At 33.8% G+C, this 17426-nt stretch overlaps 1 protein-coding gene across 2 annotated transcripts; it reads left to right on the forward strand.

The window, feature by feature from the left end:
* Positions 1-1761: 1761 nt before the first annotated feature.
* On the forward strand, positions 1762-6266 carry LOC149171932 (cysteine-rich receptor-like protein kinase 8). Of its 2 annotated transcripts, none has more exons than XM_089427642.1 (6): positions 1762-2812; positions 4114-4238; positions 4348-4558; positions 4650-4884; positions 5037-5187; positions 5598-6266. In XM_089427642.1, exons 1-6 carry the CDS (start codon positions 1837-1839, stop codon positions 5940-5942), a joined length of 2043 nt encoding a protein of 680 aa, XP_089283768.1. In that variant the 5' UTR covers positions 1762-1836; the 3' UTR covers positions 5943-6266. The 2 variants fall into 2 exon arrangements, with proteins under 2 accessions (XP_089283768.1, XP_089283767.1); XM_089427641.1 differs by having other exon boundaries at positions 1763-2812; positions 4644-4884; positions 5598-6264.
* Positions 6267-17426: the final 11160 nt, after the last annotated feature.

Genomic DNA, 17426 nt, shown 5'->3' on the forward strand with positions numbered 1-17426 from the left:
CAATTTCATCAAAATCTTACTAGATTTTCCATTCTTGTCTAAACAAAAATATAGCCTCTTTAAACTACTATTTTTAAATTAATAATCTAATCAAATTAATAATTTTAAATTCAAAAATATAATCAAACCAAATCAATAGTGGATTTCAAGTATTTAATATATTTTGAAATTTGGTAAAGAATTTTCAAATAGCTCAAATGACTGCATTTTCCATTTTTGTCTAAACAAAAATATAGCCACTTTAAATTACTATTTTTAACTTAATAATCTAAGCAATTCAATAGATAAATTTTAAATTCTAATACAATCAAACCAAATCAATATTAAATTTTAAATATTTAATATATTTTGAAATTTGATAAAGAAATTTCAAATAGCTCAAATGACACCTGGGAGGGCACCCTATAAACACCAAGCAACCCATGCATGTCCATATATGCTTTTAAATATTGCATTGAAAAGTTAACATATACACAAAACTATTTCCCATCCTTCTTTCTATTGCGGATTATCTATTGCATTTTTTTTAATGGGAGAGTTTAATGTTGATTTTTTTACTTTTGGGAAATTTATTACCTAAAATTATTAGATTGTTTGATTAGTAGTTTAATAAAATTATTGTTTGTTACATATTTAATTTTTGAATGAGAGTTAAAAAGTATAAAACAATGTTGATTTTTTTACTTTTATTTTTTATGTGAGAAATATATAATAATAATAAGTTTGAAAAAATCATTAGATAGTTTGCCTGGTAGTTTAATAAAATTATTGTTTATTGCAAATTCAAAATTAATATATTCCTTTTCATTGCAATTTTTTAAATAAAAACACTGAAGTATAGAATTAATGTTGATTTTTTGTTCTCTTTGGAGAATCTATGATGATAATATGCTCAAGTAAAATTATTAAATTGTTTTTGGCTATTTAATAAAATTATTGTTTATTGTAAATTCAAAATCACTGTCCATCCTCCTTCCTATAGCAATTTTCTAAATGGAGAGTTGAATTATAAAGTTAATGTTGATTTTGTATCTCTATTTTTTTAATCGGGAATCTCTTATGATAATAGGATTAGATAAAATTATATGCTATAATAATAAAGTTAAATAAAATGATACTGAGATAAAATTATTAGATTATTTGATTAATAATTTAATAAAATAATGATTCGTTACATATTTATTGAATTTATTATTTAAAATTATTAAATAAATTCATTGTTAATTTAATAAAATTACATTTTTTTAATTAAAATAAACTCATTAAAATTAAAATTATTATTTATTATATATTTATTAGATGGAAAAATTAAAATAAAAAGTTAATATTTTTTCGTAATTATCTTAAATTAAATAAATTTAGTAAATTAAATTCACATTTATGTTTAAATAAAATTACTAAATATTTTTAGTCTATGCAGTTCACATGTTCAAACCTTTTGCAAGCCATCTTAACTTTTTAGTGTGAAGCCATTTTAACTTTTTATTGTGAGACTGGTAGGTTTAATTCATTATCAATCACTTTTCAAAGTGACTTTTAGTTGAAAATTGAACACTTTTATTTTGCAAGCCATTTTAACTTTTATTTTGAGACTGGTAGATTTAAGTTATTATTAGTCACTTTTCAAAGTGATTTTTAGTCACACTGGCTGGTTCGAAAGGGATGGACAAAAGTTTTTCTATGTGATTTTCGCAGAAAATTCCTCATATTGATCACAGAACTCTCAATTCAATAATCGAATCCGTGTTCTTATTTATCAACCCCATGTGACATGTGAATACCAAAAATATATTTTTAGTATTATCGGTAAGCTGTGCGCAGATTTTCCGCTGTTCGATGACGATCAGAGTTGTAACGAAGATGTATTTCCATGGAAGGGATTCTGCACGGTCTCGCTGGATGGGCCAAAGTATTACGCTATTCTACTTAATTATTCTCCCTCCAACGTTCATCAATATTACACTTCATGGACAGGTTACAACTAAATGCGGCGGCGGTAACTATACAGAAGGTAGTACGTTTGAGAAAAATCTGAACATAGTCTTTCATCGTCTTGCTGAAGGGGGCAACAAAACTGGGTTTAATATATCTGTGTATGGCCAAAGTCCTAACAGAATATATGGCCTCTTCCAATGCAGAGAAGACATGACAGCCGACCAGTGCTTCAGTTGTTGGCAATTTGCAACCACTAACTTTCCACAAGACTGTGGGACTGCCGTTAGCGGTAGTATCTGGCCTTTTCAGTGCTTCTTACGCTATGGAAACTATAATTTCATCGGACAACTGGATACAGATTTAGGGTCTAATTACCTTGAGGCCTTCGGAAACACGGTTGTGTTTATCCCGCCTGACTTTGAAGCTGCTGCACAGAATCTGTTAGAGAAATTGTCAATTGAAGCAGCAAGTGAAACTAAACGGTCTGCTCTGTCTACAGCTCTAGATTCGGCGTCCCAAACGATTTACGGTCTAGTCCAGTGCACCAGAGATCTCTCTACTCAGGATTGCAGAAGGTGCCTCTCATACTCGATCAGTAAAATGTTCACATCTGACACGGCTGCAGGAGTTCAGTATTGGAGTCAAAGCTGCATACTCCGTTATGAAATATATCCTTTTTTCAATTCCACCGCGTTTCCACCGACCACTACGCAGGGAGCAGCTAATAATGCACGGATCAAGTCTTCACACAAAAACAGACACATAATTCCCATAATTTTAGGTGTTGTGGGTGCCTTGGTTCTCGTGTTAATTGTATGCGCGTTCGTAGCTAGGAAGAGACTGAAGTCCGCCTTACAACTGGGAAGAGGCTATCAAGGTATTGCTACTTCATCATTATCTCAAATTGCTTGTTATTGAAAGCTTCCACATACCCATCTGAACCCTGGGTTTTATCACCTCTGCGCTTTGCATATGATTACAACCAGACTTAGATGGTATGTGCAAAGTGACCATGTTCAATAGATTTTAGAATTTTTTTCGGAGGAAACTAGAATTTAGATTTCTTATATTCAAGTGGGTGTATGTTCATGAGGGGATTTTGGGTGTGGAATTCTGTGGTATTATTGTCGATGATACTGTTAATTTTTTTAAATGTAGAAATAGTTTCAGGGTTATAGAGAATCTTTAAGGTATATTGTTAATAAAAGAATTTATTAATTAATTAATGTAGAAAATTTTTTAGGGTTTTAGAAAATCTTTAAAATATTTGAATTACATAAATTTAATCATTTAAAATATAATTTTTCTAATATTTTTATATTTAAAATAATAATAATAAATATATATATAGATATATATTTATTTATTTTAAATCTAATTATTATATACATTTTTATATGTAAATTTATCATATAACAATATATTTAAATATATTATATCTTTATATTTTCTCTATGTAAACTCATCATATAACAATATGATAAATACACTTTTATATTTAGTAAACTGTAAAATTCAAGTCAACAAACAAAGAACTGAGATTTATAAATCACCAAACCCTTATACACCAACTGAGAGTTAGTCACCAAGGCCAAACCCTTATACACCAACTGAGAGTTAGTCACAAGGCCTTATACACTGTTAGACACATAGGATTACAAACAGAGAATAAATGCTCTGTAAAAATATATCTCCAAATAAAGATATATATATATAAATAATAGAATGGAATGCATGTTGTCACAGTAAGAAAATTATTAATAACCATTATAATGATATATTTTAAAAATATAAATATAAATTTATTTGAATTTTAAATTAAAAATAAATATTTTTCCAAATAAAAAATATATATTTAAACATAAATAAAAGATGAGGGAGAGAAAATAAGGACCAATTTCTCCCCTATCGTTCAATTTCATTATAATATATTAAACTTTTGACCTGTTAAAACCTATTACATATCTGCTTTTCGTTAAATTCAATGTTTTATTTTATGTTTTCAAAGTGTAACTTTATATGTGACCAGGAATACATACTAATCAGTCAGTTTAATTATAGTATATTAAAATTTTGACATGGTAAAATGGTTACATATCTGCTGCTCTTGGAAAAAATGTTGAATTCAATTTTTTATTTTGTATTTTCAAAGTGTAACTTTCTATTTTCATAATACAGGTCAGAACGAGGAAAACACAACAATCAGTCAAATGGTATTTACAATGGAAACATTAGTAACTGCTACTAATAACTTTCATGATGACAACAAGCTCGGAGAGGGAGGCTTTGGCCCTGTATACAAGGTAACAATAAAGGGTTAGGAAACTTTCTACTGGCTTAGGAGGGCAATTAACCGTAAATACTTTTGAAAAAAAAAAAAATCACATTGATTTTCTTGTTTGAATAATTCAGGGAACAACTCCAGATGGAAAAGAAATAGCCGTGAAAAAACTGTCTTTCAAATCTATGCAAGGAAGGAAAGAATTTCTGAATGAAGTTGACCTTGTAGCCAAAGTTCAACACAGAAATCTTGTGAATCTACTAGGTTGTTGCGCAGAGGGATCAGAAAGGTTGCTTATTTATGAGTATCTCCCCAATAGGAGCCTTGATAAAATCCTATTCGGTGAGTGGCTTCCAATTTATTATGTATGAAAGAAAATAGAAAACATTAATGTGTCAAGAAATCTTATAGTTATTCTCATTCACAGAGACAGATATAAACAAACGCAGCAGGCTTGACTGGCAGAAGCGTTATAACATCATAGTGGGAGTAGCTCGTGGACTTCTTTATCTTCACCAGGATTCTCAACTGCGGATAATTCATCGGGATATCAAAGCAAGCAATGTGTTGTTGGACGAGAAACTGAATCCTAAGATAGCAGATTTCGGGTTAGCAAGACTTTTTCCTGAGGGCGAAAGTCACGTCAGCACAAAAGTTGCTGGAACTTAGTAAGATTTCACTATAATCATCACTCTTACACACTGTTTCCTCTATCTTGATTTGATTTCAAGAAGATTGATAGTATTGCAATTGTACTTTATATAATTCTTAACATTCAGCCTTCTTATATAATTGTTGATATTGTACTCTGCATCTGCAGTGGATATATGCCTCCAGAGTATGCTATGCAGGGGCAATTATCTGTGAAAACAGATGTCTATAGCTTTGGAGTTCTTCTCCTGGAACTTATTGCTGGAAGAAAGAATACAGACTACAATTTATTACCTGAAATGCAGATTCTTTTAGGATGGGTGAGATATAGATTTCTTTGTATTTTTAGTTGAGCAATATTCTGTCCATTACACTAAAGTCCTTTATGCCATTGGGGAGAATTGAATTTGGGTGAAGGATACCAATCATTTTTCTAACCATTTCACATAATCCAATTGACTTCTAGTTTTATTTATTTACTTTACTTAATTTGATTGATTTTATAGAAATCTGGTAAATGTGAATGAAATCAATCTAGTATTTCATAAATTTATTAATAACAAAGTCAAACAAATAAATCTACTCATGTTCCTCAGATTTTTGAAATATTACAACATTGCAATATAATCCATCTATTCACAATTAAGCAACTGAAACTCGATCAGAAATTGCGTTTCTGTACCCCATATATGTATCTTATCAGAATGATGAACCTGTTGTGATTATGCAGGTATGGAGCTCATACGATGGAGGAAATATTGCGCGGATAATTGATCCAACAATAATTGAAACGTGCGACGAGACACACGTGCTGAGATGCATTCAGATTGGTCTTTTGTGTACACAGGCCGAACCCCACCTTCGTCCACTGATGGATACAGTGAGTTTGATGCTTTCACCTGATTCCGTCACTTACTTACCCGATCCGACAAAGCCTGCTTTCGTGAGTTCTTATGTTTCCCAAACCACCAATTCCGCCAGTTCTGGGTTGTCACGGGCGTCTGCAACACCAACCTCTCCTCCCACTCCCGCATCTATCAACACTGTTTCCATTAGTGACTTGGTACCTAGGTAATAATATGAAAGATAAGTTGGGTGGATGTGTTCCAATGGTTAAGTGGGAGGTTTGGTAGTGGTTTAATATGGAACAGGCTTATATATATAATAAAAGCGGCCCAAAAGAAGATTTTTTCACTTGAAAAATGAAGTAAAAAAAAAAAAAAAATAGGAGAAAGATTTGGTACCTAAGTAATGTTAAATCTGCTGTATAAAGAAGGGAAAGTTTTCAGTTAATATTTTTAATATCTATTAGAGCAATGAAACAAAGAGCTGAACATATCTGAATGTAAGGTGCCAAGATGCTTGGTGCATAATTCTGTTTGTAAAAATATAGTGCTGACAGTTTTTTAATATATAAGAATTAGGATTTGAAGTTTTATGTTTTTTTATTAAAAAAAATTGTTATCATAATTTTTTTTTTGTTATTTTTATAGGTGGGGTCATTTTTATGTTGATGGCAAATTTTGGAAGTATTTTAGAATGAGAGGTAAAATAAGGAAAAAAAAAACTTAGATTCTGAAACACTGATCTCACTTTTATTCGTTAAATTTCAAAATATTCTCAAAATTTATAATTGACAGAATCTATAAATAGTGATCAAAATATTACATAATTAAGATTAAATTTTTTCAAATTATATTCAATATTATTAAAGGTAAAGTGTATTTAAAGAAAATAATGTTTATTTTAAATTTCATTCGTAGCTAAAATTTTATAAATTCGTACTTCGTAAAGAGTCATTGAATTAGTTTAACTATCAATTTCAGTTTGGAACTGTGTATTGGTTTTAATGTTATGGATTAATTTTGTTTTGTTTAAAAAAATAGTTTTGATTAGACCAATTAGAATATATAAATGTTTCAACTTACATTCATTAATGATTTCATTATGGTTATGGATAATATCTTTAATTTCACCAAAAAAAAAAAAAAATCATAAAAATACATAATTTTGTAGATCAAGAATATCTTTAATTTTACAAAGAAAAGATGAAATTTCAAGGAATATATAATTGTGAAAAACAAGAATTATAAGAGAGTTTTAGTTGAGTAATTTTTAGAAAAATGTTTAGCTAAACATTTTCTCCATTATTATATCAAAATTGAGAATGCAATATTCTAGTTGGATGGTGCAAGCAAAAGAAATGTTGTTAAAGTAATGTAATTGAAAACATAAATTAGTGAATGATACAAAAAATTAAATCCAAACATGAACAAATAAAGAAAAAGAAATTGCTTTATTTATTGGATATATGACTTTTAAGAACTTGTTTCCTTTAATGTCATTACATTATAGAGTAAATGTCTAAATCTAGTTGCCATATACAAGGAATATTTCCTTAATATTCATCATTTACAAGTTATTATTATTTTGAAATAGGAAATTTTTTAATGACAAAAATCGTCTCTACGACATATAACACATTAGAGGTGAGGAATGATCATTAACTCTAATAGGAAGAAATTAAGTATCTCACTTAACCTATGGGAATGGTGTGCTTCTTGGGGTTCTTAGGGAAGTCTAAAAATCCCTTCGAGAAATTTGTAGGGTTCATCCTTCAAATGGGAATGTCATGGATGGCATAGTCATTTATACCAAGGAATATTAGCTTTTGTGGTTATTCCAAATTTTGTTCACCTTATTAGGAGAGCATTAGTTCTCCTACTCCCTTAACAATGACTAGCGATATATTGATGCTTAAGTATGGGTGGGTACTTGAATGGGTTATATTACTTGTATGGTGCCCTCCCTTTGGAGGTTGCACCCTAATTAACATTATGAATAACCCATTGGGTGCAGATAGTGAGAAAGTTTATTCCTCGATTCGGAGATGTACCTACCTAAGAGGAGGAACATTAAGAACTTAGCCATGAAACCTTAGGACATTGATATTGTGCAACATTAAAGAGCGAATTTGATCCTAGGGGTTGGATAAACCTTTGTATTATAGAGTTGTTGTAGCAGCTACAACCACCCTTCAAAATTTTTCCTATGCTTTGATTTTGGCACCTTCCTTTTGTCCACACGAGCTTATCTTCTACTGTCTTCAAGTATTCATGATTTGATTAAGACTTATCCTTTTATGTTGTGCTTGTGTTTGCTTGTTTTGACATTGGTCTGATCTTTTTTCACAAGCTAACCTTCTGACATGACCTTGCAACAGTCCTCGGCTTGCCTCCAGAAACTGCACAATCTTGGAAGGCAAGCCAACCTTGATGATGGAAACTGCACAATCCAGAGTGGAATCTCATCCTTGTTTGAGTTGTCACGATTGTCTGCAACACCAATTGTTGGAGTTACGATTGCCGTTACACCAAAACCTGCAGGTGTTAGTAAACAGACACATCGCTAGATTTAAGCACATGCCATGAAACACACAGGGAGCATTGACTTTCGACACCGCCGACCTTCTACACCTCCATTAACACACATGCCACGAAACACCAGGAGCGTTGACCTTCTACACCGCCGACCTTCTACTTCCATGACTTACTTACCCAATCTGACAAAGCCTGCTTTTGTGAGTTCTTATGTTTCCCAAACCACCAATTCCACTAGTTCTGAGTTGTCACGGGCGTCTGCAACAATAATTGCTGGAGTCACGATTTTGTCATGGGTGTCCGCAACACCAACTGTTGGATTCACGATTTTCGTTACACCAAAACCCGCAGGTGTTAGTAAACAAACACATCTCTAGATTTAAGCACATTCCACGAAACACACAAGGAGCGTTGACTTTCTACACTGCCATTAATGCACATGCCACGAAACACCGGGAGCGTTGATCTTCTACACCGCCAACCTTCTACACTGCCATTAACGGGGAGCCAACAATCTCCCCCCCAACGCGAGCCCAGTGTGTTTCGAACTCGAGACCTCTAGCTCTGATACCACTTGTTAAAGTCACGATTTCCGTTACACCAAAACCCGCAGGTGTTAGTAAACAGACACATTGCTAGATTTAAGCACATGCCACGAAGCACATGGGGAGCGTTTACCTTCTACACCACCATTAACGGGGAGCCAACACCAACCTCTCCTGTGTCATCGTCTCCCACCCCTGCATCTATCAACACTGTTTCCATTAGTGACTTGGTACCTAGGTAATAATATGAAAGATAAGTTGGGTGGATGTGTTCCAATGGTTAAGTGGGAGGTTTGGTAGTGGTTTAATATGGAATAGGCTTATATATATATATATATATATATATATATATATAATAAAAGTGGCTCCAAAGAAGATATTTTCACTTGAAAAAGGAGAAATAAAAAAGAAAAAAAAAGATATGAGAAAGATTTGGTACCTAAGTAATGTTAAATCTGCTATATAAAGAAGGGAAAGTTTTCAGTTAATGTTTTTAATATATGTTAGAGCAATGAAACAAAGAGCTAAACATATCTGAATGTAAGGTGCCAAGATGCTTGGTGCATAATACTGTTTATAAAAATATAGTGCTGATTGTTTTTTAATATATAAGAATTAGGATTTGAAGATTTATGTTTTTTTATTAAAAAAAATTGTTATCATAATTTTTTTTTGTTATTTTTATAGGTGGGGTCAATTTTATGTCGATGACAAATTTTGGAAGTATTTTAGAATGAAAGGTAAAATAAGAAAAACAAAAATCTTAGATTCTGACATATTGATCTCACTTTTATTCGTTAAATTTCAAAATATTCTCAAAATTTATAATTGACAGAATCTATAAATAGTGATCAAAATATTACATAATTAAGATTAAATTTTTTCAAATTATATTCAATATTGTTAAAGGTAAAATGTATTTAAAGAAAATAATGTTTATTTTAAATTTTATTTGTAGCGAAAATTTTATAAATTTGTACTTCGTAAAGAGTCATTGAATTAGTTTAACTATCAAATTCAGTTTGGAACTGTGTATTGGTTTTAATGTTATGTATTAATTTTGTTTGTTTATAAAATAGTTTTGATTAGACCAATTAGAATATATAAAATCTTTGTAGTGTTTCAACTTACATTCATTAATGATTTCATTATGGTTATGGATAATATCTTTAATTTCACAAAGAAAAGATAAAATTTTCATAAAAATACATAATTTTGTAGATCAAGAATATCTTTAATTTTACAAAGAAAAGATGAAATTTCGGAGGAATATATAATTGTGAAAAACAAGAATTCTAAGAGAGTTTTTAGTTGAGTAATTTTTAAAAAAATGTTTAGCTAAACATTTTATCCATTATTATATCAAAAATGAGAATGCAATATTCTTGTTTGATGGTGAAGTGAAAGAAATGTTGTTAAAATAATGCAATTGAAAACATAAATTAGTGAATGTTACAAAAAATGTAATCCAAACATAAACAAATAAAGAAAAGAAAATGACTTTATTAATTGGATATATGACTTTAAGAACTTGTTTCCTTTAATGTCATTACATTATAGAGTAAATGTCTAAATCTTGTAGCCATATACAAGGAATATTTCCTTAATATTCATCATTTAGAAGGTATTATTATTTCGAAATAGGAATTTTTTTAATGACAGAAATCGTCTCTATGACATATAACACATTAGAGGTGAGGAATTATCATTAACTCTAATAGGAAGAAATTAAGTATCTCTCTTAACCTATGGGAATGGTGTGTTTCTTGGGGTTCTTAGGGAATTCTAAAAATCCCTTCGAGAAATTTGTAGCGTTCATCCTTCAAATGGGAATGTCATGGATGGCATAGTCATTTATACCAAGGAATATTAACTTTTGTGGTTATTCCAAAAGCTTGTTCACCTTATTAGGAGAGCATTAGTTCTCCTACTCCCGTAATGATGACTAACGATATATTGATGCTTAAGTATGGGTCAATACTTGAATGGGTTATAGTACTTGTATGGTGTTCTCTCTTTGGAGGTTGCACCCTAATTAACATTATGAATAACCCATTGGGTGCACATAGTGAGGAAGTTTATTTCTCGATTAGGAGACTTACCTACCTAAGTGGAGGAACATTGAGAACTTATTCATTAAACCTTAGGACATTTTTATTATGCAACAATGAAGAGAAAATTTGGTCATGGGGGTTGGATAAACCTTTGTATTATAGAGTTGTTGTAGCGGCTACAACCACCCTCCAAAATTTTGCTTATGCTTTGATTTTGGAGCCTTCCTTTTGTCCACAAGAGCTTATCTTCTACTGTCTTCAACTATTCCTGATTTGATTAAGACTTATCCTTTTATGTTGTGCTTGTGTTTTCTTGTTTTGAAATTGATCTGATCTTTTTTCACAAGCTAACCATTGACTTGACCTTGCAACAGTCATAGGCTTGCCTCCAGAAACTGCACAGTCTTGGAAGGCAAGCCAACCTTGATGATGGAAACTGCGCAATCCAGAGTGGCAGCTCATCCTTGAGCTTGAGAATTGTGTAGTCATGGATGGCAGCCTAGTACTAAGATCAGACACTGTGCAGTCCATTCCTTGAGCTCAGAAACTGCGAAATGTAGTGAGTTGGGAAGTTTCCCAGTTCTCTAGAACTGTGCAATCTTCTTTGGCTATGTGCATGGCAAGTTTCCCGAAAAAACAAAAAAGAAAAAAAATAATTGAAAAAGCAATCCCTAGAAAATAGGGATTCATCATTAGTTTCCTAGAGTCGGCACAATCGCTATTTTTAGAAATTTCCGCCAAGTATCACTTTTTCCTTGATTTTAGGCATACACCTCATAAACCCTAATCTACTCAATTCTATTTAATTGATGCCTCTAGAGCTCATTAGTACATTTTATCTTAGAGATCTAGAATTCCCATGGAGATCAAGGAGTCATCGGTGGAGTTTGTGTCACTTTTTTGGGTGAGTTTTGCTTTTCTTGTCTTTTGCTGCTTTTTATGTCGCTTTTGTCGTTTCACTTATGTGTGTGTTGTTTTGCTTGTTTCTCTTCATGGTAGTTGGTGTTTTAACTTATATTAGCTTGTAGAAGTGTTGATTTAGTTTTTCATTCGCCTTTCATAAGTGTTGCCTCATTTTTCTTATTTTTGCACACCAGTGGTCGTCATTTCGGTGACTCTCTTGGCATATTTGTCTTTCCTTCCATTTGTTGAGTTTTTTCAATTGATTCGCAATTATCTATCCATAACTAGTCATATATGCACCTTAACTTGCATTGTCACTTAGATCTGCTTGTTTCCTTCACCCTCATCAGGCAGATCTTCACTTCATTTGGCCATGCACTTCACCCTCACCCTCAAGATGAGAGCTTGGCCTCTGAGACAGGCTAGCCCAATTGCGCATTGCACAGTCCCAGGGTTCAGTCCTACCACCTTGGCCATTGAGACTATGCAATGTGCATCCTCTTCCTGTCACTGCCCAGGTTGAACTGTGCATTGTGCAGTCTCAATCCTTAGGCTACACCATTGGATATTGAGACTACATAATGCGCAGTTCCCTCAGCGGGTCTCCCTCCCTTGACCATGAAAATTGTGCAATCTCTCTCATTAGTTCATTGGTTTGTTGTAAGATCTTAATTTGAAAGTTGATTTGCAAAAGCTAATGTAATTTTTCCATGAGTGTCTTTTCCCCCTGCGAGTGTCACAGTTGTCGAACACTTCTCTCTAGAAGTCATTGTTATCATGGCACCCAAGAGAGTTGTTTCAAAAGATACCATGGAAAGCAATGTTGGGGAAGAAATTGAGAGCACGCTACTACACTTTCCAGTATATTCAGACACTCAATTATTTGTGGAAAGGGAATCAAATCTTACATGGAAGAAAGTGAATGAAGCATTTTTAGCAAAGAGCTTCCAAGTAGATCTAGAGGACCGACATGTATACATTAATGTCCAAAAATCATGGATACATAGAATTGCATGCATATATCCAGCCTTCCCATGTGCAAATGTGATCAGTTGGATTGTTTCACATATTGATGTGAAGACTATGACTTTGAACAATGCCAACAGGCATAAGCTTGCTACATTTCTTGCAGCAAATTACCATCTTATCTACCATTTTCCTGAGCCAAAAACACTCATGGCTTCATACTTCTATGCCACCAAAATCTATGTGGGCATGAAAGAAGTTATTAAAAGTTGGGTGAAAGAGCCATCAAAGTTTCAACAAACACCCACCAACACATATAAGACAAAATCTCTCAGGAGGGCCTATTAATTGTTGATTATCCTAGCTTGTTGAATATATGGTCAGCAGAGCACATAGACCTTTCCTGAAGGGTGGGAAATCTTGTTGAACTGGGTTGTGAACGAGGGGAAGTCGTTCAACTGGTCAAACTTGTTGGCTCGATAGTTAAGTATCCATGTAGCGAATTCCTAAAATCCTCCCAAGGGTGGAAAAGTGAGATTTTACATGTCTACATATCTACTAGATGCAATAGGTGCACATAATGCATTCCCTAGCATGAACTAGACTTGGACACCTCAAGACCATGTCATTCACATTCATTGCAAACTGCTCTTGGATTGCAGCCATCAAGGAGTAATGGAGAAGCTAACTGACCACTTTCTCCTTCCGCTATACAAGATGATCTTTGAGGAAGAACCACCTTGCATGTCATGTGGGGAAATGGAAGTAGTATCTAAGATAGCATATTGGTTTGCCTCACCAGATGGCACCTTCATTAGAGTGTTTGGCAGTCATAATTCATTGCATATTTTTCCAAGGTATGCAATCAACAAGCTTGTCATGCAAGAAGTTTCGTATCATCTCTCCACAGGGTTGTTAGCAGCTTTGCACAGGAAGAAGAAAGCACCTTGGGAAACTCTTCCTATGAAAATGGGATTGTACAAGATCAATAACCTGAAAGTTGTGGATACCAAAGGAAAAGTGATAGAGAATTTTGGATTCGATACTCGGGACTTTAATCCATATGATCCTTATGGTATTTGCAAAGAACACTATGTTGATTTGGGATAGCATTGGAATTGTGCTCTAGGCCTCAAATTTTGTAGGAAGGCTTGAGCATATGCATTCCAAAAAACCTAGAAACCATTTTGGGAAATTCCACCCAGAGACAATTATGTTAAAATAATTAATATTTTTAATGAGGTTCCTAAGTCTAAACTTATGAAAATTAAAATATTAATGGGTATTAATCTAATTGTGGGTGAAACTTATAGAAAAAGATGAAGATCAGGTCAAAACGATCTGAGCCTTTGATTAGGAGTTAATCTAAGCCATTGGTTGTCCAACAGGAAGATATAAGAATGGGCTTGAGGGTCATTTGAAAAATATACCAAGACAAATAAAAAAAATCAATTTTCTTAAGTGAGAAGTTCTCAGGAGGAAAATTCGATTGAGGATATTTCTTGCAACAGAGGGGCAGGGATAGCTTCCGAAGAGAGATTGATTTTCTCAACCAGCAAATCATCAGCAGAGAGAGGAAGAGAGTAATCCAACAGTGACAACATTGAGACAAAGGGGTTGATGTAGAGCCACGCAGAGGTAGTGAAAAAGCTAGTGAGGAGGCTGAAATTTTCAGAGGAATTCAAGTTCAGAAGTCAAGAGTCAGGGTGTGAGACTGGGAGGCAGAAATCGAATCTCCTGGGTAGTAAATCGACCATCCAGAAGATTGATGCAATTCCTAGAGAGCTTGACATTGGGCTAATGCAGACACTGCACAGAGGTAGCAGAGGCAGCCAGAAAAGCGGGGGCACTCAGTCTAGGGCTGGATCAACCAGGATATCCAGTGATAGTGTGAGGTAAACTCACAATTATTTTTTCTAGTATTTCTATCTATAACTGAATAGCCCTGTGAGGTATTCAAAGATGTATTTAGAATTTGCTGCTACTTAATAATAATAAATCCTCAGAGTTGTTGCACTGGTTTTCCCACATTGGGTTTTTCCGGGGACATTTGTCCAAAAATAACAGTGTCCTATGTGTTTGTATTTCCTTGCTGAGTTTCTATGTTTCAAAATAATATATAATTTGGTGTAGGATTCTTCAGTAATTCACTTCAATATTTCAAGAAGAAATATGAAATGATTTTGTAATGTAATTTACAATCTAGGTGAAGTAGATTCAGCTGGTTGCAGTAGGATTCCAAAGATTGTTAGATCTAGGAATTTTCGCACACTATGCAAGAATTCACTTCCAGTGGCTCAGTAGGACATTTCACTAGCAGGAGGAGGATCCCTGGAAGAATTGTCATTAGGGGAATTTTGAGCTCTAAAATGGGCTTCCTAAGAAAAATGTACAACCAAAATAAACTTTATGAGAACCAATAGGATTCAAGATGATGATGTCAACCATGGGGGATGATTCAACATTTTTGGAGTAAAAAGGTAAACAGATTAAAAAATAATAAAATAATAAAACTACTTTTCAACTCGCATTTTCAACTTATATCCCTAAGGTTTTACTCAAATTTCGATCAGGAGTACTCATTGGATGCAAAATTTAATTCCTCATCCAAGGAGTACCCATGTTGCATAGTTTTGATAGACCCTACTACATGAAAAATGAGAAATACATAAAAGAACATGATTGTCATCACGTTTTTCATGTATTTCTCTTTTTTCGAGTAGTGGGGTCCATTGAAAGTATGCAATATGGGTACTCCTTGGATGAGGAATCAAATTATGCATCCAACAAGTGTTTCTGCTCAAAATTTGAGTAAACCCATAGGGAGATAAGTTGAAAATACGAGTTGAAAAATTAGTTTTTCTTTTTTCCCTCTAGAATTTGATGATGTAATCTAATCTTATTTTATTATTTCCACTATTATTTTATAATTTCCTTAGGAGGTCCATTTTAGACCTCAAAAGTCCCCTAATAAATAATGCCTCCAAGTCCTGCAAGTCGGTCAGTTTTACAAGAACTTCACAGGTGACTCCGCAGAAGGAAGCTACTCTAGAAGTAGTGCTAGCAGAAGGTAGTAACCCCGTGTAGGATAAGGGAAATAGAAAGGTTTCTTATATTCCAAGGGGAGAAAAAAGCCACAAGATGAAATTGGATCCAACTATTATGAAATCATCTTTAGTAGTAGAGGAAAAAAGGAAACAGAGGATGCAGAGAGAAAAACGAAGGAAGAGGGAAGAGCAGAGGAGATTGGAGGAAGAAAAGCAGAAGCAAGACAAGAAGAGAGGTGAAGAGAAATAGCAGAAGAAACAACACAAAAACAATTTGAAGAGATAGAACAGAACCGACAACCAGCAGAGGAGAAGAGCGGACAGATGCGGGACTAGGAGCTTGCTCAGTAGGTTGAAGAGTTGATAGAGATCATAGGCATGGAGGAGGAACTAGAGGCATGGAATCAATATGTAAACCTAATTCCAAGCACTATTCAGTCTCCATCACCTCTAGCAACAGATTCAGCTCCAAGCAAGGAAGGGGAAGTTGTTCCTCTTGATGATGATCTAGTTATGGGCACATATAATCTAGTGTACGATGAACTTCAGACCAAGATTGTACAAGCACGTATGAATCATTTTCTGGATGACCTCACATCTCCTGCTTTTATGATAGAAAGGGTGATTGTAGCTGACACCGAGAAGAATCCCAATGTCATTGTCACAACCAACTTGGCCTTCACAGGTGCAACAAATTTGAATACTGAGTTTTTGATGGTAGAGAATAAGGAATTGGAAAGAACTTGCAGGCTGCCAGGAAAAAGGTTGAATAAGTCCGCATAGTAGCTCAGAACACAGTTTCTGCACAAGTCCATCTAGAGGAAACGAAGGCAGCAATACTTGGTGAAGTATCGACACTTGGAGAGACCATGCAAAATCTCTATGAGGAGCTTGTTACCATGCATAAGGTAGCTGTCCACTTGCATCACTTGTAGTAGCAGTGTAAATATTTTGTCAAAACACTTAGTAATGTGAAAGCTGCAATTGTTGTCAGGCATGAATGGTCAATATGATACAAAGGGTCACCACTTGAATTGAGCAAGAAAATGAAGCAACAAGTAGAGCTGGAGAAAGCAATATTTCGAATGTTGATCCAAAACAATAAACAACTCACGTAATTCATTGGTAACATTCAGGCCTCGTATGCACACTTATATAATGGTCTGGATTTCTTGGTGAAGTCCCACAGGATCCCATCAATTGGCTTACTCACTAAAGCCAAACCCAAGAACTAGGTCAAGCAAGAGATAGAATAATACTTGGAGAAACTTATACAGATTTCCACTAAGAAATATTATGGGGTGAAGAGACAAAATTTGCAGAACTACATTGGTGCCCTATCCAAGTGAGAACAATTTTGCTAGTACTCTAGAAGGAAGTTGAAACTAGTTCCAAATCACTATACTTGGATGTCATGGAGGCTAGAGTCTACTTCCATCTAGACACCATCGCATAGTTTGGGGATGTCATCGCACAATACCAAAGCTTGGCATCAATATGTGACTGAAAGACATCAAGTTGAAGCTGTTGAGCTAGAGTTTCCCCAAACTCAAGCATCATAGTGTTTTGTCTTGTTAGGCTGTCTAGTTGACTCTACCCAATTTTTTCTTATATGGGTACGAGTGTAAATTGTAATATTATTTTGTAATTTGTAAGTGGAATTC

This window comes from Pinus tabuliformis, chromosome 4_2 (assembly GCF_031772625.1).
Source record: "Pinus tabuliformis cultivar Carrire ecotype Pingquan chromosome 4_2, CPIR1, whole genome shotgun sequence".
Taxonomy (NCBI): Eukaryota; Viridiplantae; Streptophyta; class Pinopsida; order Pinales; family Pinaceae; genus Pinus; species Pinus tabuliformis.